The sequence below is a fragment of the Somniosus microcephalus genome, chromosome 7, assembly GCF_052327205.1.
Source record: "Somniosus microcephalus isolate GS21.2 chromosome 7, FLI_Smic_1.0, whole genome shotgun sequence".
In the NCBI taxonomy this organism is placed as follows: Eukaryota; Metazoa; Chordata; class Chondrichthyes; order Squaliformes; family Somniosidae; genus Somniosus; species Somniosus microcephalus.
The window spans coordinates 77,417,999-77,440,139 of record NC_140993.1 but is presented as its reverse complement, the minus strand read 5'-3'; the positions used below and the strand labels follow the sequence as shown (position 1 = coordinate 77,440,139).

The following is a 22,141-nucleotide window of genomic DNA, read 5'->3' as shown; positions in this document are numbered from 1 at the left end:
CCCTCCAGATAGTGAGGCGAAGATATCTTCTATCCTTGGAAGAGGATATTGTACTGTGTGAAGGACTGGGTTCACAGTCACCTTGAAGTCCCCACAGATGCGAACCTTCCTTGGCTCCTCAGACTTATTGTTTAACATTTTCTTCATGACAGGAACGATGGGTGTCGCCCACTCGCTCCAGTCTACCTTAGATAACACGCCTGCATTCTCCAGATTCTCCAGCTCTGCCTGGACGGCTGGGCGAATTGCATATGGTACCGGTCTTGCTTTGAAAAACTTGGGAATTGCATTCTCTTCTATTTTTATCGAGGTGGTTACGCCTTTAAGAGTTCCCAGTTCTTGTTGAAATACCTCTTTGGCGTTAGCTAAGATTGTTGACAATCGTCCAGGAGTGACGTCGTCATCCTTTTTATCAGCCACCGTCAGTGCCTGAATGGAGTGCCAGTCTAAACTGATCTTTCTGATCCATTCACGTCCCAATAACGGTGGTCCACCATCTTGCAGTATGTACAGATACAATTTCTGTCTTTCCTTGCCGTTGTATTCGACAGGCACCCTTATTTTTCCTCTGGGGTATACTTTTTGCCCCATATACGTCTTCAAGACAATGGATGTCTCTTTCAAGGGTATGTGTGAGAATAGCCGCTCGTAGTCTCGTCGATGCATGACAGTTAGAGCTGATCCTGTATCCAGTTCCATTTTGACTTGGGACCCTGCTATCGTGAGGGTGACCCAAATGGTTCGGTGATCCTCTTTTGCGATTACGTTGTGAAGTTTGAGACAGCTTAGTCTCTTGTTCCCGGATTCACTATCGCTCATCTGGTCTTCGGAACTACTATCCGTCATCTTTTGTACTTTCCTGTACGGTTCCTTAGTAGCCTTTTTGTTGTCGTTGGTCTTCTTCCCAGTCCTGCAAACTTGTGCAATGTGTCCCATCTTTCCGCATTGCCTGCATATTTTGTCCTTGGACCAGCAGTCCTTCTGGTCATGGTTTGTTCTGCCGCAGCGATAACATTTTGCAAATTCCCGTGTCATTTTGTGGGTGCCGTATTCCTCTGGCTTTTGCTGTATTTCTGCAGCTCCCCTTGCTGCTGCTTCGTACGATACTGCCACGCTGAAAGCCTTATCTAGTGTCAGCTCTTTCTCTGAGAGTAACCTCTTCTGGTTTCCTTCACTCAGGAGTCCACAGGCAAATTTGTCCCGTAGGGTATCTGCCAGTCCTGCTCCGAACTGGCAGTGCTTTGATAGCTTGCGTAGTTCCGTAAGGTAATCAGCATTGCTCTCATCTTTATGCTGGTTTCTCCTGTGTAATTTAAATCTTTCTGCTATCAGCAGCGGTGTAGGATTTAGGTGTTCCTGTAGGATAGCAACAATTTCATTAAAACTCTTCGCCTTCGGTTTGGCTGGAGTAATCAGGTCCCGCAATAGGCCGTACGTTCTTGCGCCCATTAAGTTTAGCAGTACCGATGCCTTTTTCTCATTGGCTACTTCGTTTGCCTCGCAATATACCTCGACTCTTTCCACATACGTGGTCCAGTCTTCTATTGCATTATCGAAGGCAGTGATATTGCCAGTCTTCGGCATCTTGGAAATCTAAGATGGCGCCTCCTGCGCTTTGCCTTCTTCCCCGCTGGATTAAGATGGCGCCACCCGCGCTTTCTGTCTTCTCCGCTGTTGATAGCGCTGTTGCTGGCGTTTGTGCCTTGATGGCGACGCCCTATGGTCTTCGCGCACTTCCCCCCGTGCTGCTGCTAATGCCGCTCTCCGCGGTTCCCGTGGCAAACTGCAGCTCCTTGCGGCTTTCTGCGCGTTTAATTTTTATTATTTCCCTGTCGTCGGAACAACCCTGCGGACTCTTGCCTCCCTCTTCTCGGGTCTGTGCGCTGCCCGGCTTCGTAGATCCGGCCGCGCCCTGTGTACTCCACCCTCTCTCTCTCTCTCTCTCTCTCCTCTTCCCGACAACGCTGCTCGGCCCCGTTGCAAAGCCACCCGCTCGAGCTCTAGACCGCCGCAGCCCAGGAAGGATCAGTGTACTACCTGCCACCAGCCCGATTAGCTGAAGCACCATCGGCAGGATAACCAAGCCCCGCTCTCGACAGCCTCTCCTGCAATTCTTCAACTCCGCTGACTCAGAGGCGGATGCCCACGGTCGACGCCCGATTCTTCTGTTTCTTTCTTCCTTCTGGCCTCGACCTCTGATAACTTTGCTTCAGGGATGGACCCCCATGAGGTGGTGCAGACAGTAGATAAGTTCGTATCTGCTCGTCGCCAGTATTATGTCCGTGTATAATTGAGACACGGACTGCAGGAGTTGGTTATAACAGGTCTTTACTGATTGGAGGCAACCTGGAACTACTATGCAAATGTTACTGCACAGGCTTATATACAGGGGTGGTCACTACTGGTACTGCAGTATACAGGGGCTGCAGAATATCGTTCCTTCTGCAAAGTACATACTGTTAGATCCATGTGTTAATGGAGACACGGAATGCAGGAGTTGATTTAACAAGTGTTTACTGAACAAAGTCTGGAGGTGAACTAACTACACAAGACGCTACACAGGCTTATATACCCGAGTGGTCACCACCGGTACTACAGTATACAGGGGCTTCAAAAACATAGTTCCTCTTAAAGGTACATACACTACAGTGAGTTTGCAACAGGACATGCAGTTCCTTCTAAGCTTCCTATTTGAACTTGCTGTGGCTCAGTTGGTAGCACTCTCTTCTCTGAGTCGGAAGGTTGTGGGTTTAAGTCCCACCCTAGAAACTTGAGCACAAAATCTAGGCTGACACTTCAGTGCAGTACTGAGGGAATGCTGCACTGTCGGAGGTGTTTCCTTTCGGATGAGAACATTAAACCGAGGCCCCACCTGCTCTCTTAAGTGGACGTAAAAGATACCGTAACACTCTTTCAAAGAAGAGCTGGGGAGATCTCCCTGATGTCCTGGCTGATATTTATCCATTAATCAACATCACTAAAATAGATTATCTGGTCATTATCACAATGCTGTTTGTGGGAGCTTGCAGTTTGCAAATTGGCTGCCACATTTCCTATATTACAACGGTGATTACACTCCAAAAACTACTTCATCCGTTGTAAAGCACTTTGGGACGTCTTGAGATCGTGAAAGTTCTTTCTTTTCTATTCTCCTTTCTTTTCTTTCCTTTTCTTTTTCTTTTCTTTCTTCCCTCACAGAGCCTTTGGAATTTTGAAGCCTCTGGGGGAGAAATTGAGTCGCGCCCCCTTTGGGGCGCTAACTTCGCCGGGATGTGACTAAACATTAGCGCCTCCGCAGCTGAAATTGAGTGGTAGCGCCCCAAGAGGGAAGCGAGGCACTACTGGGGCGTTGTGAGGGAATATCGCGATGCTACGTGCCGCAGCGCCACGAGCTACGGCACATCGTGCCGCGGTATTGCAGGCCTTCCTCCCCTTCTTAAAGGGGAGGGGTCTTGCGTAGCACGACCTGGGGCCCAGCTGGGCCACCGGGGATCGGAGTGCCGGCAAAAGAGCGCGGCACTCGAGAAGTGCCGGGCTCATGGAGCACAGCTGGCACTCTGCGGGGGTGGGGGGGTGTGGGTCAGGAGGCCGGGGACGGGAGTGGAGGCAGGTGCTGGCAGGCGGCCAGCAACAAACATGGCCGCCCGGCACCTCGCCTTTAAATAGCGGCGCCCCAGCCACAGGTAGGCCCCCCTGACCCTGCCGGACATAGTGTCCGGCAGTAAGTCAGAGGGCGCTACTGAAGATCGCGGCCGGGGCGCTGTGCACGGCGATGACATCATCGCCGGCCACGGGGCGCTAACGGTTAGCGCCGCCGCTAACCTCCCGCTAAATTTCGCGGGAGGTGTTGGCGGCGCCGTGCCCGGGCGCTAGTTGCTTTGTGCCCCGTTAGCAACCAAATTTTTCCCCCTATATCTTTTCTACAGTTTATTTGCTTCAAAAGATATCCTGCATTAATAGACTTCTCATCATTTATACCCAGATACAAGACATTTCTTTCTGAGGATGCTGGGCCCAACAGTCTGGTCGCTACGGTTCATGCGAAGGATCCTGATGGTGACGGTGTTATCTACACAATCACAGGAGGCAACCAAGATAACAATTTTGAGCTTGACAATCAGAAAGGTAAAACTATGCAAACATATTTGGCCAGGTTTTGTCACATGTCAGCTGTGCAACATTATAAGTAAAAATCCCTGCAACTTAGGGAGACAACAGCATTCTACTGATTACACTAATACTGTACTGTCATAGAATGATGTAGCACAGAAGGAGGTCATTCAGCCTATCGTGCATGTCCCAGAGTCATGTTCGCTCTCTGGGAATTGAATTTGAGCCACGGCAGTGAAAGCGCCAAATCCTAACCACTAAACCACCAGGGAATCTAAGTCATCATTCCAGACTTTGCACAGCTGGCTGAAGGATTGAGCTGCCACTCTGATTCTCAGCTCCTAACATCTTTTGGGTCATTATTATCACTTGATAATTCTACTCCCACGAGTTTGAATTGGGTTTTGTTCACTCTGGGTCCTCACTGTGCTGATGGTAATTTACGCTGCTCAGGACCAAATCAAAGGAAAGTAGAGATAGGAAATGTTAAAAAATACACACTAGGTCAGTCAGTATTGAAAGAGAAAGATTGGTTAATGTTCCAGGTATGAATCATAGAAAGATAGATCAGAGTATTTTCTAAATGGTGAGAAGCTAGGAATGGTGGATGAGCAGAGAGATTTAGGGCTCTAAGTACAGAAATCACTAAAAGCTGGTGGATGGGTACAAAAATAATTTAAAAGGCATAAATGTTGACCTTTATCTCAAGAGAGCTGGAATACAAAGGGGTGGAAGTTATGTCACAGCTGTACAGAAATGGTTAGAACCTATCTGGAGTACTGCATTTAGTTCTGGGCACCGCACCTCAGAAAGGTTATATTGACCTTGGCGGAGATGCAGCGAGATACGCCAGACTGATACTGGATCGAAAAGGGTTAAAGTATGAGGACAGGTTACATAGACGAGGCATAAAATCCATTGAATATAGAAGATTAAGCGGTGATCTAATTGAGGTATTTAAGATGATCAAAGGAGTCAATAGGGTAGATAGAGCTGAACTATCTTCTCTGGTGGGGAGTCCAGAACAAGGGGGCATAACCTTCAAGTTAGAGCCAGGCCATTCAGGGTTGATGTCAGAAAGCACTTCTTCACACAAAGGGTACTGGAGATCTGGAACTATTTCTCCCAAAAGCTGTTGAGGCTAGGTCAATTGAAAATTTCAAAACTGAGATTGCTAGATTTTTGTTAGGCAAGGGTATTAAGGGTTACGGAACCAAGGCAGGTAGATGGAGTTAAGATACAGATCAACCGTGACCTAATTGAATGGTGGAACAGGCTCGAGGGGCTGAATGGCCTACTTCTGTTCCTATATTCCTATGCTCCTATGAATCTAAAGCAGAATACAATGGTCTGCTTCTTTCAGATACTGATAGAACGTCTCTACATTTCAACATTAACTTGCATTTGTATAGCACCATAAATGTAGAAAAACATCCCAAGACCATTCAATTAGATCATGGTTGATCTAATGGTTTTCAGTTGACCTTGCCTCAACAGCTTTTGGGAGAAATAGTTCCAGATTTCTTTGACCTTTTGTGTGAAGAAGTGCTTTCTGACATCAATGGGGTGAGAAGAAAATGTCTGCTGAGTCAAAGAGGCAGAGGTGTACTCCCCAATATAGCAGAAGAAATTACCGAAAGCTTGGTCAAAGGGGTGGATTTTGAAGAGGGTAATAAAGGAGGAGAGGGAGATGAAAAGGCAGAGGGATTTAGGGAACAAATTCCAGAGAGTGGGACATAGCGAGCTGAAGGTAGATTGGTAGCGCAAAGGGCGGGGGGAGGAATAAAGAGTACAAGAGGAGTTACAGAAATAGGGAGGGGTGAGGCCATGGAGGCACTTACACACACACACATGAAAATTTTAAATCTGGGGTGTTGGAGACCTGGGACCCAGTGTAGATCAGCAAAGAACAGGGGTAAATGATAAGCGAGCAGGACATGGTACAGGATAGGATACAGGCGGTAGAGTTTTAGACAAACTGAAGATAACGGAAAGTGGAGGTTGGGAGGTCAGCCAGGCGAGCGTTGGAGTAATCAATTCTGGAGGTAAGAAAGGAATGAATGAGGGTTTCAGCAGCTGGTGGGCTGCGGCAGGTGTGGGGTGGGCAGTGTTACAGGGGTGAAAGGAGGCAGTGCTTGTGATGGAGAGGATATGGGGTCAAAAGCTCAGCTCGGAGTAAAACAGGATTCTGAGGTTGCAACAGTCTGGTAAGCCCTTCTCAAAGGGTGAATGAATGGGTGAGTTTCTGTGGACATGGGTAAGTGGGTGACATAGTGGCATTTGGATCCACCTGCTCCATACTAATGAAGTGCCCTCCCTCTGACCCCACAAACTCTGGCAGGATCAGTGCTGGAGGACGAGAGTGGGCCTTTGGCGTAGCGGTAAGCATCCCTGCCGCTGGGCCAGAAGGTGTAGGGTTTCGAACCCCGCTCCAGACAGTCCCGGCAAGTAGAGTCGGAGCTGCGGCTCTAAATTCTGGGTTGACATCCAGCGGGATACTTGAGTCCGCGGGTGTGGGTGGCCCCCCCCCCCTCGTATGGGTTGTGGGAGCCCGTAAAACCCTCCCGCCATAGGACTAACCACCCTAATGGCTGGTATGAAGATGGTTATGGTCACGAAAGGAGCGTTTAACGCGGCCAGATATCCTTCCACTACTTCATACTGTTCCCCAAAGGGAACAGTGTGTAGACACGATAAGAAGAAGAAGTGCTGGAGGACACCGTAGAACGCAATCCCCGTGTAACCAGGATCAGGACCTGATGAATTTCAGGGCCGATGACTTTGTAAAACTGTGTTGGACTCCCCAATATAGCAGTATATTGAACACCGCCACCGCCCCGCCACCCCGAGATACAATGTTCCCCAAGCCACGACCTTCCACCAACCTGGCCTTTCTAATCTCTTATAGGAACAGTTACGTAAAATGATTACTGAGATCTGAAAACACAGTGGGATTGCTTTTTCTGGAAGCAGCTAAGAGTCAGCTGTCTACACTAAATGTTAATCACAATGATTATTTTGTCCAATAACAGGTATTATCAAACTTCGCAGAAGCCCTCTGCCAAAACTACAAGGACCTCAGTATGTGCTGAGCATCACGGCAACAGATGACAACACCTCAGGAGGGCCCACCTCCCTCAGCAGCATTGCTCAAGTCATTGTGGGGATCAATGATGTGAATAACAACAAGCCAGTGTTTACAGAGGTATGAGCTTCCTCCAGAGCATAAGCGCACAGTGGGGAAACAGTTTAAATAAACTGACTAAGGATGGGGGGGTGGTGAATTAAAAATTACATGCAGTTTAATAACAATGAATGCATAGTTAAGAAATTCCATGTGTGAATCAGGATTACTCCTGGATCACAAATCCTGTGTAATAGGAGAGACTTTGAATAGCTGTCAGCTTATACTGCTGTATATGAAGTATCAAAGAGAGTGTAATGCTGCTGGTTTACCATTGAAATTGTTTTAAGATAAAGACCAATGCTGTTTTCAACAAGGAGTGGAAATCAGAGAGTGAGGTCCCCTTGGCCTAAGTTCATACACAAGGTTGCAGGTGGTTGCAGAGCAGCATTGATGGAGCTGGTCCATTGCCTGCTCTGTTGCCCAGGGGAATGTTGTCATGGTCCAAAAAATGGAGAAGAATTCTTCTGAGAAAATGTATCTGTTATTTATTTGTTTCTTTACCCTTGTTTAGGGAGTGGTACATGATGGGCCTGATTTTAACACCCAGTGCTTGAGGAGAATGGGTCATGGCGGGGGTTAAAATATCGGCAGTGTGCTACTCACCTTGTCCATGCCGCAATAGCACCATTTTAACGGGCACGTTTTGGGCAGTGAGTGAGGCCCTAATCCAAAGCAGGCGAGGGCCCCATTGGCATGCAAAAGTCAAGGTCTAATGACAGCAATCAGAATTCTTTACAGTAAAGATTATCACTACTTAAATTGAAAATAAACCTTAAATTTAAAACTTCAAAATTAAGTTTAAAATTAACTTACCTGAGAGGAAAACTCAGTTAGGCATAAAACAAAATGGCAGCCGAGCTGGGACAGGCAGGTCGTAAATTAGATTCATGGAACCAGCTGGTGGCCAAACCCATAATAACAATAGCAGTGTTCAAAATTAGACGTGGATATAGGAATTTACAATGGAAAAACTTGACACAAAGCAAATCACAAACAGGAGCTAAGGAAATGAGTACAGAAATAAGATTTTTAATAAGACGTAGATATATCTTACAATTTACAATAAAATGCACCTCGGTTGCTTGCCAGAGTTATAATTTCAGTGCACATTCCCACCCAATTGCAGCCTGATCCCTTATTGTAGGTTGTCCATATGATAGGCTTACTGTCATCGATTATCACTATTGCTAATCTAGAGGAAGATGATACCAGCTCACTTAGAGGTAACTGAAATGTTCTTTAAACAAATAAAACTTAAAATAATTTTTTAAGTATCTTCCAAATGAATGAGAACAAAGTATCACTTAATTTAAATCAAATCAATTAAGCAAACTTGATTCCTTAAATCAACCCCATTATTTTACAAAAGCAAATACTGCGGATGCTGGAAATCTGAAATAAAAACAGAAAATGCTGGAAATACTCAGCAGGTCAGGCAGCATCTGTGGAGAGAGAAACAGAGTTAACGTTTCAGGTCGATGACTCTTCGTCAGAACCCATTATTTTACTGGCAGCTTCGAACTTTCCCTGCTCAATCTGTTATTTTCCTTTTACCAAATTCCTCCGTCATATCCGAGCTGGAAGTACAGAAGTGATGCAGTCTTGTATTATAGCTTCATGGACACTCAGGAAAGACTGGGTGTGAGATCAGCTGCGTTTCTGATTTTATTCCAGTGTCTAAAATACAGTGAAGACGCCTGTGTCTTGGAAAACCAGCCTCCTGGAACATTTGTACTACAAGTCAAGGCCTATGATGCTGATCTTGGAGTGAATGGACAGGTGAAATATGGACTCATGATTCGAGATGGAGTTACTCCAGGTTTCCATATTAATCCTGACACTGGTGAGTGTGTTGCTCAGTTACTTTGCAATAAAAACTGAAGTAAACAAAACTATCCAATGCAAACTAGAATTTCTTGAAATCATGAATACTGCAACAAGGATTCGTAGACAAATTATTGCTCATTTGTTTACAATTTTTAGTCTTTTCAAAAAATTGATGCTGCTGAATCCCGGACATCTGGGAAGGACATTAACAAATTTCAAGAAATAAGATGTTTCCTCTGGCTGAAAAAAATGCCCCAATGATTCATGGATTTCAGATTTTCCATTTAATTTGTTATTACTGTACAGGAAGGATGTAGCTCTGGTTGTTTAAATACTGGCGTGCACCAATTCAGTATGTGCGAATGCTTAGTGGGATAAATCATTTTTAAAATATGGAAGCAGCTTGGTATCCTTCTTAGAGCACTAACCTTTGACTTTGCAGCTTTGTCGTCAGCAACTTAATTGAGTTGTGTGATCAGTGTGATATCTTGAGACACAGCATATATATACAACAGCACAACATGCCTGTACTGCACATGGCTTTATATTATTATATATATACATCAGTAGTCCACCAGGTGGCTCTATTACACTGCTCCCTCCTTATTGAAGAAGTTAATCATAGCAAATAATCCTTGTACATGACTTGCATGGTATACACAACTCTTGGTATACATTCCTCAAATGGAACCCATTTTATGTTTCCAAATTCTACTATAGAATTCTGTAACACAAACAAAATATATGAACTTATTTTCCATATTTACAGATTAAATTTAACCACTGGTCTTCTGTTTTGAAGAGGATACCTTCTTTCTTAAACAGAACTTTCAGATCTTGTTGTAGGACTTTGACTCATTCTAGGCTGAGTCTGCAGAGAATATTTCTCCAAGGGCTGACCTTGATCTACATTTGGACTCTCTACACTTTCAGACTGTTTGTCTGCCTGACTCGGGCTCAGATTAAATTCTGACTTTTTCTTGGACTTGTTTCTGGTACATCTTGTAATGATCAATAACATGTCATTCTATAGTGGACACTAGGTGGAGCCGTAGAGCTGTGTATAGCTGTATGTATAAGACTACACTACCCAGCTGTATATATATATTAAGGCTACATTACCCATGAGGCACTAGGCTACCCAGAAGGCAACAGTCAAGATGGCAGCCTGCACACAGGAGCACACATGCTGCATCTCTACAGATACTGTACCTAGAGAACGTGTACTGAATAAATGACTAGCTAGCAGCTAGCTGTGTTCATAATAAGAATGTCTAGTTATTAATAAACATAACATGGTACCAGGATGGTGAAGATCTGCTGAAAATTGTGAAAAGCGACATGGAGAATTTGAAGCCACCAGAGCGTTTGAATCTCGCAGAAAAAGTCGACTACAATTGGCAGACTTTTAAACAGCAATTCGAACTCTACATTGCAGCCATCAGATTCGGTACGAAGCTAGATGCAAGGAAGATAGCGTTGCTGCTTACGGTTGCAGGCCCACAGGTGCTAGAGGTATTTAATACATTTGTATTTCATCCAGCGGAGAACAGAGAAAAATTAGAAGATGTGCTAAAAAAATTTGATGCACATTGCTCTCCCAAAAAGAATGAGACATATGAAAGATACATCTTCCGTTCTCGGACACAGCAACAAAATGAGACTTTTGATAGCTTTATAACTGATCTGAAACTGAAAGCACAGACATGTAATTTCTCTGAGCTGAAATCATCCATGATTCGTGACCAGATTGTGTTTGGTATTCATGATAAAAAAGTCAGGGAACGTCTGTTGAGAGAAATCGAACTAAATTTGGAAAATGCGGTGAAAATATGCCAAGCCAGCGAGCTAACTCGAAAGCACGCGAAGACTTTCAGTGAAATCAATAATGATGCGATTATAATGAGTGATAATGCTACTGTCGGTGCTGTGTCCTATAAGGGGAAGAAACGTGGGCAGAACAGAAATGAAAAGCAATCGGAGGATGAAATTTTTAATTGTAAACGCTGTGGTTACAAACGCCAGTTAAGACAATGCCCAGCGTTTGGAAAAATGTGCACAAAGTGTAATGGAAAGAATCACTTTGCCAAACAATGCTTTTCAAAAGTAAAAACAACGAAAAGGCAACAAGTTAATGTGATTGAGGACACTGATTTAAGTGAGACATTTTTTGTAGGAATGGTGTCATGTGATGATATCAAAAAAGATACAGAAAATGTGCAGCCCTCAGAAATGGACAATGCTGAACATAAAGTCAATGCAGTAAAAGAGGACAAATGGATGATCCCACTGCAGGTAAATGGAGCATTAGTTACATTGAAACTGGACACTGGGGCAAAAGCAAACTTAATCAGTATGAGTGACATAAAAAATATGAAAGAAAAGCCCAAAATACAGAAAAAGTCAGTACTACTGAAGAGCTATAATGGACAGAAAATAGATAGCTTAGGTGTATGCAGACTTAAAGTGACAGTCAAAGACAAAGTGCATCATCTCACGTTTTCTGTTGTGGCTGAAAGACTTGATTCGATACTAGGTGACAAAGCTTGTGAAGACTTAGAACTGGTCAAGAGAGTCTACCGTATAAACTGTGCCATAAGCAGACCAGATGACTCAGGTGATGAAGCAGAGAGCCCATCAAGGATGAAAAGGCCAAAGGGTATCCATGTCTTCAAAAAGCCTAGTTTCTCCAAGAAGAAAGAAAAAGACTTTAAGGTCAAAGAGAAGCCAAAGGAAGAAAAGTACAAAGAGGAAAAACACAAGGAGAAAAAGTCCAAAGATATAACCGCAGCAGATGTTGTTAAGCAGTGGAAAGAGAAAAAGAAAAAGAAGAAGCCTGCACCAGAGCAGTTCCGGTGGATACTCCTTCTTCCCTCAGGCCAATCTTTGGTGTTCCATTAGCCGAGGCTGCTGAGAGGACTATGCTGTATGATGGGATCCAGCTGCCAGCAGTTTTTCGAGAGTGCATTGACTACATTGAGAGTTATGGCATGAAGAGTGAAGGAAACACTGAAACCCTCTCCAAGCAAAGATCGCAAGGAGACCTCGATCTATACAAGAGCAGATTGATGACAATGCCGCAACTGCATCTTGTCATTCACCACCAGAACAATCTCATGAAAACACATCAGACTTACCCGTGTTGAGAAGATCCACACGTGAAGTAAAAAAGCCTGATAGACTTAATCTTTGAGTACAATGTAAAGCTTTGAAAATGTGTTGACTGTTTTGAAAATGTTTATGTTTATAGAGCACTAACAAATGTGTTACTGATATTATCTTTATTGTTTTCTTGAAAGTTGATTGATATTGATTTTGTTAAACCTCAAAGAAAGGGGGATGTAACGATCAATAACATGTCATTCTATAGTGGACACTAGGTGGAGCCGTAGAGCTGTGTATAGTTGTATGTATAAGACTACACTACCCAGCTGTATATATATTAAGATTACATTACCCATGAGGCACTAGGCTACCCAGAAGGCAACAGTCAAGATGGCAGCCTGCACACAGGAGCACACATGCTGCATCTCTACAGATACTGTACCTAGAGAACGTGTACTGAATAAATGACTAGCTAGAAGCTAGCTGTGTTCATAATAAGAATGTCTAGTTATTAATGAACATAATACATCTGATGTAAGATTTGCTACTGGTACTCTACTTGTAACAAGACTATCTGACTCATCAGAATAAATTGAATCATCCCAGCTTTCAACTCCTTCCACATCTGTAGGTAAGATATGATCAATGTGAACAAACCTAACCTTTCCATGATCAAACATCTTGACCAAATATGTGCGAGGGCCACATATCTTCACTACTCTTCCTGGTAACCACTTTAACCATTTATAGTGATGGTTCTTCCCTCTAACCTTCTGGTTCAACTTCACACTTCTCTCTCTAACTCTACCTTTATCATGACTCTCTTTCTGCCTCGATTGTTTCTCTTCTACGGACTGTGCCAAGTTTGGCTTTAACAATGAGAACCTGGTTCGTGGCTGTCGTCTGAGAAACAACTCTGCTGGTTTTCTACCAGTAGTGGCATGAGGAGTATTCCAATAGATAATCAGAAAATTTGCCAGTTTGTGGTCCAATGACAGCTGACGTTTCTTTGGATTTGGATCCAACATTTACTTGATGAGGGCACGTTTGACAATTGTACTGTGTGCTCTGCTGCACCATTTGAAGCAGGGTGGTACATTGGAACTTTGGTATGTTTCACACTGGTTCTGCTCATGAACTGTGTGAACTCTTCTGAATAAAATTGCAGCCCATTATCAGACACAATTTCTTCTGGAAGGCCGTATGAAGAAAACAATCTTCGCAAATTGTCTAGGCTTTTGCTTGTTGTTATTATCCACGTCGGAAACACCTCTACCCACTTCGAGTGACTATTTATCATTATGAACAATTGCTGTCCTTCTAGCTCAGCAAAGTCTACATGTACCCTTTGCCATACTCTGGGAGGCCATTTCCATGGCTGTAATGGTACTGATTGTGGTTTCTTGCTCACCAATTGACATGTTGTACACTGACTGACTATGTACTCTATCTCTTTATCTAAACCTGGCCACCATAAGTAACTGCGTGTAAAACTCTCGGTCAAGCACATTCCCAGGTGCTGGTCATGAAGATCTCCTAACAATTTAGACCTGAACCTATTTGGGATAACCACGCTTGCTCTCCACATGATACAATCATTATCCACTGACAATTCATTCATACAAATGAAGTTTGGATGGATATCTTCCCCGATACCTGGTTTGGCCATTCATTTGCTATGTAATCATACACCTTTGACATCATTGGGTCACGTTTGGTTGCCCTACCAATCTCTTCAACTGTGACTGGCAGTTCATCCATGTGTGAGAAATAGAACACTTCTTCCTTCTTGGGTGTAACTTGTGATGGGGATGGCAACCTGGACATAGCATCTGCATTACTGTGATCAGCTGATCATCTCTACTCAATGTCATACATATACATGGACAAAGTCAAAGCCCATCTCTGCATTCGGGCTGCAGCTAAGGTTGGAACTGGGGACTTTGGATGGAGGATTCCTGTCAGGGGCTTATGGTCAGTAGTTATGGTAAACTTACAACCAAACAAGTATTTGTGAAACTTCTTCTCCCCAAAAATCAATGACAAAGATTCTCTTTCGATCTGCGCATAATTCCGCTCACTGGCACTGAGAGTACGTGAAGCAAAAGCAATTAGTCTCTCCTCCCCAATATCTAGTACATGAGAGATCACTGCTCCAACTCTGTACGGAGAGGCATCACATGCTAGCTTGATCTCCTTAGATACATCATAGTGAACTAACATGGTACTCTCTACTAACTGACTTTTACGCTCTTTGAATGCTGTGTCACATTCTTTTGACCACTTCCAAGGGACCTGTTTTCTCAACAGCTCATTCAGTGGATGTAACAATGTAGCCAAGTTTGGGAGGAACTTTCTATAATAATTCAAAAGACCCAAAAATGATCGAAGTTCAGAGACATTCTTGGGAGTGGGTGCATTTCTGATTGCATCCAGCTTTCCCTTGGTTGGATGTAAACCATCTTTGTCTACTCTGTGCCCTAAGTACTCCACTGAGTTTTGAAACAACTCACACTTGTGAGCTGTCACTCGTACTCCGTGCTTCTCTAGTTGTTTGAACACTTAATTCAACACCTCATCATGGATTTGCCTGTTTGGTGCTGAAATGAGTATGCCATCCAAATAGCACACTACCCCTTCAATCCCTTGCAAAATTTGGCTCATCACCCCCTGGAATATGTCAGGGCAGAAGACACTCCAAATGGTAACCAATTGAACTGATATAGGCCTTGGTGAATATTTATAGTCAAACATGACTTGGACTCTTCATCTAACTCAAGTTGTAGGTAGGCATTTGTAAGATCGAACTTCGAAAAGATCTGGCCACCTGTCAGTGTTGTGAACAAATCTTCCACATTTGGCAATGTATTGGGTAGATTACACTCTAGAACCTGGTTTATGGTTACCTTATAATCACCATACAACCTTACCTTACCATCTGACTTAGGTACAACAACAATGGGTGTAGCCCAATTACTCAGGTCTACCTTAGAGATAATGTTCTCAGTTTCTAGTCTTTTGAGTTCTTGCTCAACTTTTTCCTTGAGTGCGTATGGTACGGGACGTGGCTTGCAGTAAACTGGTCTTGTGTGCTTCTGCATTCTGACACTCGCCTTGAAGTCTTGGATCGGACTGCCCATTTCACTGAACACCTTCGGATACTGCTTAATGACATCATCTTTTGATGCAAGTTTCGCTTCCACATGAAAAATCTCATTCCAATCCAGCTTCAGTGATCCCAATCAATTTCTACCTATTAAGGCAGGCTTGTCTCCTGCCACTACTACGAGAGGCAAGCTCTGACACTGACCCTTGTATTTCACTGGTATGGTGACACTTCCTACTACAGGGATTTGCTCTCCTGAGTAGCCTTGCAGCTCTACCTTCGATTTCTCTAGTTGATAATCACGCAACTTGTCGCGATATAGTGATTCCGGTACTACGCTCACAGATGCACCAGTGTCGATTTCCATGGGTATCCTGGTTCCTGCGACATCTACTTGGATAATGATACCTTGCGAATCGCTGTTAGATACCTTCATGCTCCTGATGACGTGAATCTCCAGAAACTCCTTGTCCTGCTGCTTCTCTTCAATGGTATGTAGTGTCTGGCGATTTCTACTTCTAGCATTGCCAGTCGGTTTACTCTTCTGTCGGCACGCTTTCGCAAGGTGCCCAGTTTTCTTGCAGTAGAAACACTCTGCCATCACATATGGACAGCTTTGAACGATGTGTTGTCCCAGGCACCGATAGCAGGACTTCAATGCACTGTTACCTTGGCCAGTTGCTGAGGCTTTGGGGCCCAACTGCCTTTTACTTTTAGTCTGCAGCCGATTCACCTCAGTTGTCTGATGACTGGAAATGATGCGGAATTCTCGGGAGTATCGGTCGGCCATATCCATCAACATAGCTGTCTGACAAGCTAAGTCAAAAGTCAAGTTAGAGGTTGTCAACAATGTACTTCTGATCTGTTCATTTTTCAACCCACAAGCAAAGCTATCACGCAAAGCTCGGTCCTGACAGTTTCCAAAATGACAATGACTGGATAGCTTTTTTTAAAGCTACAATGTACTCACTGATACCCTTGTCATTTAATTGATCATGTGTTCCAAAACGATAACTTTCAGCAATTTCCAGGGGCTCAGGACTGTAATGCAGTTCTAATTTGGTTAGGATCTCCTTCAGTGGTGTGTCCTTCGGATTGGCGGGAACAAGCAAATTTTTCAGGGTTTCATACACCTCGGGGCCTGCTTCAGTCAAAGAAATAGCCTGTTTCCTTTCTCCTTTCTAAAACCGCCTGGTTACGGTTTACATCATCGGGGACTTCGACGATACTATTTGCAGTGAAAAACATTTCTAGCCACTCCACATATGCTCCGAAAGTCTTTCGAACATGATGGAACTCACCCAAGCGCCCTATTATTCTCATAGGCACGGCCATCTGGACTCTGGCAACATTGACAGTTCAGCTACGTGTGCTCGAAATTTACCTCTGATTTTAAAGTTTTTCTGCAAAACGAAGAACCTCTAACAGTCCCTCCGTCAGTTGGCTGGATTATCCTCCAACAAAAATTTCAGCTAGGGAATCTGGAATCCCATCCTCATCGCCAGTTCTGTGATATCTTGAGACACAGCATATATATACAACAGCATAACATGGCTTCCGGTAAGAACTGTACTGCATATGGCTTTATTATTATATACATCAGTTGTCCACTAGGTGGCTCTATTACAATCAGGCAGGTTAAATATGATGATCATACACGCTGAGAGGATGTAGCTTGTCCTATACATTTCCTATCAGGATTGCTGCATCTGCAGTTCTGGTTGCACTTTTCTGTTTGAAGTTCCATGAAGAGAGAAGGTAAGAAAAGAGATACACACTAAAAAGGTTAAAAAGTACAACATTCTCTTATTGTGACCCAATTAACTTATTTTCACAAGGTAGCGTTAATACATCTTAGTTTCTGCTTGGGTGAATAACTAAAGGTCATAGATTCAAAATCATTGGCTAAAGATCTAGAGGGGAGATGGGCGAAATCTTTTCACTCCGATGTCGGGATCTGGAACGCTGTACCTGAAAAGGTGGTGGAAGCTGATTCCATAAATAATTCTAAAAGGGAGTGGGACAGGTCCTTGAGTATGAGGAACTTACAGGGTTATGGACAAAAAGCGGGGATGTGCGATTAAGTACGACTGCTCTTTCAAAAAGCCAGCACAGGCACGACGGGCCAAATGGCCTCCTTCTGTGCTGTAAGTTTCTATGATTTTATGATGACATTTACTGTTGTCAGGGTATCTTTTGAGAGAACTGTAAACAAGTAAAGGATAACTGGGTAGTTTTTCGTTACAATGACTGTGGAGTCGGGGAGAGCAGTCTTGCTCCTTGTGGCTCCACATAAAGGTTTTTCTAAAAAAAAATAATAACTTAGCTTTAGTGGTGGGCCGCTGACGAATTCTGAGTGGGGCATGCCTGTCTCACTCACCAGGAACAATTTTTGTAGAGGGGTCCTTCAACGGACTTAACATGTTCCTAATTAACATATTCAAGGGGTCCAGCGCCTGTTTTAGGAGGCTGCTGGGACACCTTAACAATTGGCCTGACAAATTTAGCCGTGGGCCCAACGCCTGTGCAGATTGGGCGCAGGCCATCCCATTGATAAATTGGTGTGACTTGCATCTGTTTTACACCCAAAGAAATGGGCACAATGCAAACCAACTTCTATGCCAACATGTCCATCCACAATGGTAGCATTCTCCTAGCCTGCCACCTTGTCAGCAGTGAGAGTCAACTCTGAAGAGTTAAAACACTTTGATCACTGGAGAGAAACTTTTGTTTGAAGATTATACTGTCTAAATTCTGCAACTGTTGAAAAGATCGTATGAGGGTCACAGTCCATCATCAGCTTGTGCTGCTTGTTTTCAATCAGGAGCTTCTGTTATCTAAATACACTCTTTCTCGCAAGAATATAGTGTAGTAAAGTAACTCCATCCAACCCACTCAGAAGACAAATAGTTGCTTTGAGTAACTGTGAGTTCAAATAATTGGGACTTGCAGGTTAAAATTTAATTTGAATAAGGAGTAGAACAATTCACAAAATGCTTGGTTGCTAGGTTAATTTTTTTTAAATTCCTTTGCAGGATCTATTACCACAACCCAGAGTTTTGATAGAGAGAATCAGCGAGAATACACTGTGTCAGTGACAGCAACGGACCAGGCTCAGGAGCCACTAATCGGCATTTGTCAGATGATCATACTCGTAGCTGATGAAAATGACAATGATCCAAAATTTGAGAACAGCCGTTACCAATGTAAGGATCAAACACTGGATGCTACCCACCAATAAATGGCTCCGTGATGTTTAATCTGATTTCTTTGATGTTATAGCGATGTTGAACTTCTGTGCAATAACCAGTGTTATGGTACTGTAATTTCCTATCCCCTGGTCCATATTTTCCTAGCAAGTGAACAACCTCTAATTCTTATCCCCTATGACTCACACTTGGCAAAATTAATTCAGGATCTGAAAACAAAACAGCCTTTTCATGCTGTCTCTCCTGTTTATGCAGTGAAGTAAATATTGACTGCCTTCAATAATTTTTAAAATTCCAAAAAAGGCATGTTATTGGCAAGAGTGCTGTCATTTCTCAATAGACAATGCTTTTCTCCCCTGCTGTACTGAAGGAGCTGACTCGTGCCGGGCTATGGGTCAACATGTACTGTCCCCTCCAGCATCTTCCCCAGGTGACTATTCTTCACGTGTGTGTGTGTAGACAGTGAATTTTTCCTCTCTGTGAGTCAGTGGTACTGAGCTAAATTGTTGCATCCCAACTGCTGCTCCGGTTGAGATCAGCACCTGCTTGGGATTGAACCGAGGACTTCCCTGGTCTGTGTGTTTCGGTTCGATGCTGGGAGATGCACCTACTCTTGGTCCTCTAGCAGCCCTTTTCTGTACTGACTGCCCAGAGGTTAGGAGAGTGGCCTTTTCCTCCCAATTTTTCCACCTTCCCTGTGGGGAATTACCTGGCCTCCACTTGGTGCCTTGGCAGCTTTTCAGAAATCTGGCACTCTCGCGTCAGGGAATCTTGCAACGGTTTATATTTTACAAATCCATCACGCAGCTCACTGCAGCCGTAACTCGCCATCTTATCACTACACTGCACTAGGGCATCTGTGTTGAAATGAATATAACCTAAGGATGTAATTATAAGTGAGACGAGGAGGAGCGATCAAGTTTAAAATACAATTTTAAAACATCAGCAAACAAATAAGTTGGATGAAATAATTTTCTTCTGTACTTAGACTATTTGCGTGAAGACACACCAGTTGGCACGAGTTTCCTACGAGCAGCAGCTCATGATGATGACCATGGAATCAATGCAGTCATCACTTACTCTATATCACGGCAGCAGCCAGAGTACTTCCAGATCAGTCCCAGTACAGGCTGGATTTATGTCAACCATCCCATTTCTCAGGTAAGGGTATAAGACCTGTAGTGTTAATAGTGGAATCAGACAGAAAATCTTAAGTCCTGCCAGTTGTAACACAGTCCCAAATGCATAACTGCACAGCCCTGAACTAGTCTAAATTTAACACATAATTTGAAAAGTCCATAGCTGACCGTGTTTATTTCTTGCATTTGCACTTTAGAAAGGATACTATGAATTCTAAATATATTGGCCTCAAAATCAGATTGCATTGCACTCATCTAAGAGTCCATATAATAGCAAAATACTGCGGATGCTGGAAATCTGAAATAACAACAGAAAATGCTGGAAATACTCAGCAGGCCAGGCAGCATCCGTGGAGAGAGAAACAGAGTTAACGTTTCAGGTCTGGGACCCTTCATCAGAACTGGAAAAAGCCTAACCCCCCTCCCTGTCTCTGCACCTGCTTAATATGTTGCATCTCCAGCTTTTTCCAGTTCTCATGAAGGGTCCCAGACCTGAAACGTTAACCCTGTTTCTCTCTCCACGGATGCTGCCTGGCCTGCTGAGTATTTCCAGCATTTTCTGTTGTTATCTAAGAGTCCATGTTGGTTAGGGCTCCTCCTGGGCATGTGCTTAAAAATAGGGGGCCTAATGCCTATGTGAGGTTCCCTTTGCAAAATTTGATTGCACATGATATGCGCTCTGCATGATGCAGTCAGATTCTTCAAGTCCTTAATGGGACCATTGGAGACTGCCACCGGAAAGGTAAATTTTAACTTTTTTTACTTGTGGAGCTGGGAGAAGCGGGACATTATACTGCTTGCCCACCTCCCCCCCCCTGATTGCCTCCTGGGCGCTCTCCAGAGACCCAATATTGGGTAGGGCCTACCAGCTAGGTGCATGGTTCGTGAGGTTCCCGTCATTCTAGGGCAAGAGACTGGTGAACCCCCAGGCAAATGATGGAGGGGGTCTCCACTGGTTCTGGGGAATTTCCCATGTCTTGTAAAAGATGGAACTTCTGTTTGCCCCTCACAAGGCAAATAACGGGCTGGGGGGCAGGGCCAAGGGTGAGGACTCAAGCACCCAACAATTCACTGTTGGTAGTTATGACCAGTCAGTGAGGCATACTGACCTCCACAAGGGTGCACGTGTGCCCCTTCAGTGGAGTCCAAACCAGGAAAGTGGCCTGGACCCAGAAGAATTTTTAAAAAATGTTTAAATAAAAATGCACCCAGATTGACCTCTTTGCTCAGGGGACCAAAAGGGCTATTGCCGACGTTGGGGGTGAGTGGGCGCCTCCATAGGGTGGAACAAGGTCAGAGTTTTGGGCTACATTGGGCAGGCAGGTGGCCACCAGAGATGTAACCAAAGTGGCACTTGCTCCTGCCTGACCTGTGCCAAAGAGGTGCCCTCTCATTGACCGTGCAGACTCCACAACCTGAGCAATGTCTAGGCCTATATTACAAGCTGGATAGCTGCAACATCGTACAATGTTCAGCTTAGTGCTTGGACTTTAATTTTAAGTAATTATTATAACTTTTTTTTAACAATACAGTCACTTTACAATGTCTTCACAATAAAAGGGAATAAAATCAGTTGTTTTCAGAATTATCAATGTGGGTTATTCATTTTACTTTTATTACATTTTCAATTTATGGGGCAATGGAGCTCCATTTTACACTTTTGAATGCATTTTTGTTGCTAATGTTATTTCTGCTGATTACACAGCAATAGCTAAATAAAATGTAAATGGATGAGTGAAATTGTGTCTCTGCCAAGGATTTTACAACTATTCCTATCAATCAGAAGATGCCTTCAGGCCTGCCCATAATAATATATATAATTTATTGGCATGTTTGGGGAACTGATTACATTTCCCAAGCTAAATAAAAAGAATCTCGGATTTGATCAAATCGTTGTCAGTTCTTGATATGTCTGTGTTCTAGATCGCTCATATCAGGCGTCAAATTATAGCAACTGACGGAGGCAATCGAAGCAGCAGCGTAGAACTAACAGTTACCATCACTAATATACATAACCAACCACCCCAGTGGGAGCAAGAAGAATATCGAATAACAATCCCAGAGAACACTACTCGAGACTTGAGGATTGTGGTATGTAATACATGTCAAATTATCTAGCTTAATGGGACTTCCAAGAATTGGTTCTGAGGATTTTAGTGAAAATAATCTCAGTACTGAAATGCGATACACTTTAAATTTTAATTAAAAACAAGTTACATTCAAGTTAAATTATATTAATTAACACTCCAAATTCTGCCCTGGCTGAGATCAACACAGACCTGGGATCAAACCCGGATTCCTCCTGGTACGTATTGCTCAGCTGTTGCCCTCTATGATATGAAAAAATGATCTTGTTGGAATTTTGGTCTAATTCTAACAAGATCATCTCGAGGGAATAATAGAGGACAAATCTAATAAACATCTTTCATTGGATGAGCATAAATTTGCTCCAGTTAAA

At 43.6% G+C, this 22,141-nt stretch overlaps 1 protein-coding gene across 1 annotated transcript; it reads left to right on the top strand.

The window, feature by feature from the left end:
• Positions 1-8,809: 8,809 nt before the first annotated feature.
• LOC147114744 (protocadherin alpha-4-like) lies at positions 8,810-21,394 on the top strand. The gene is made up of 4 exons (XM_085993944.1): positions 8,810-9,140; positions 18,371-18,541; positions 19,533-19,705; positions 21,389-21,394. Exons 1-4 carry the CDS (start codon positions 8,915-8,917, stop codon positions 21,392-21,394), a joined length of 576 nt encoding a protein of 191 aa, XP_085850070.1. The 5' UTR covers positions 8,810-8,914.
• Positions 21,395-22,141: the final 747 nt, after the last annotated feature.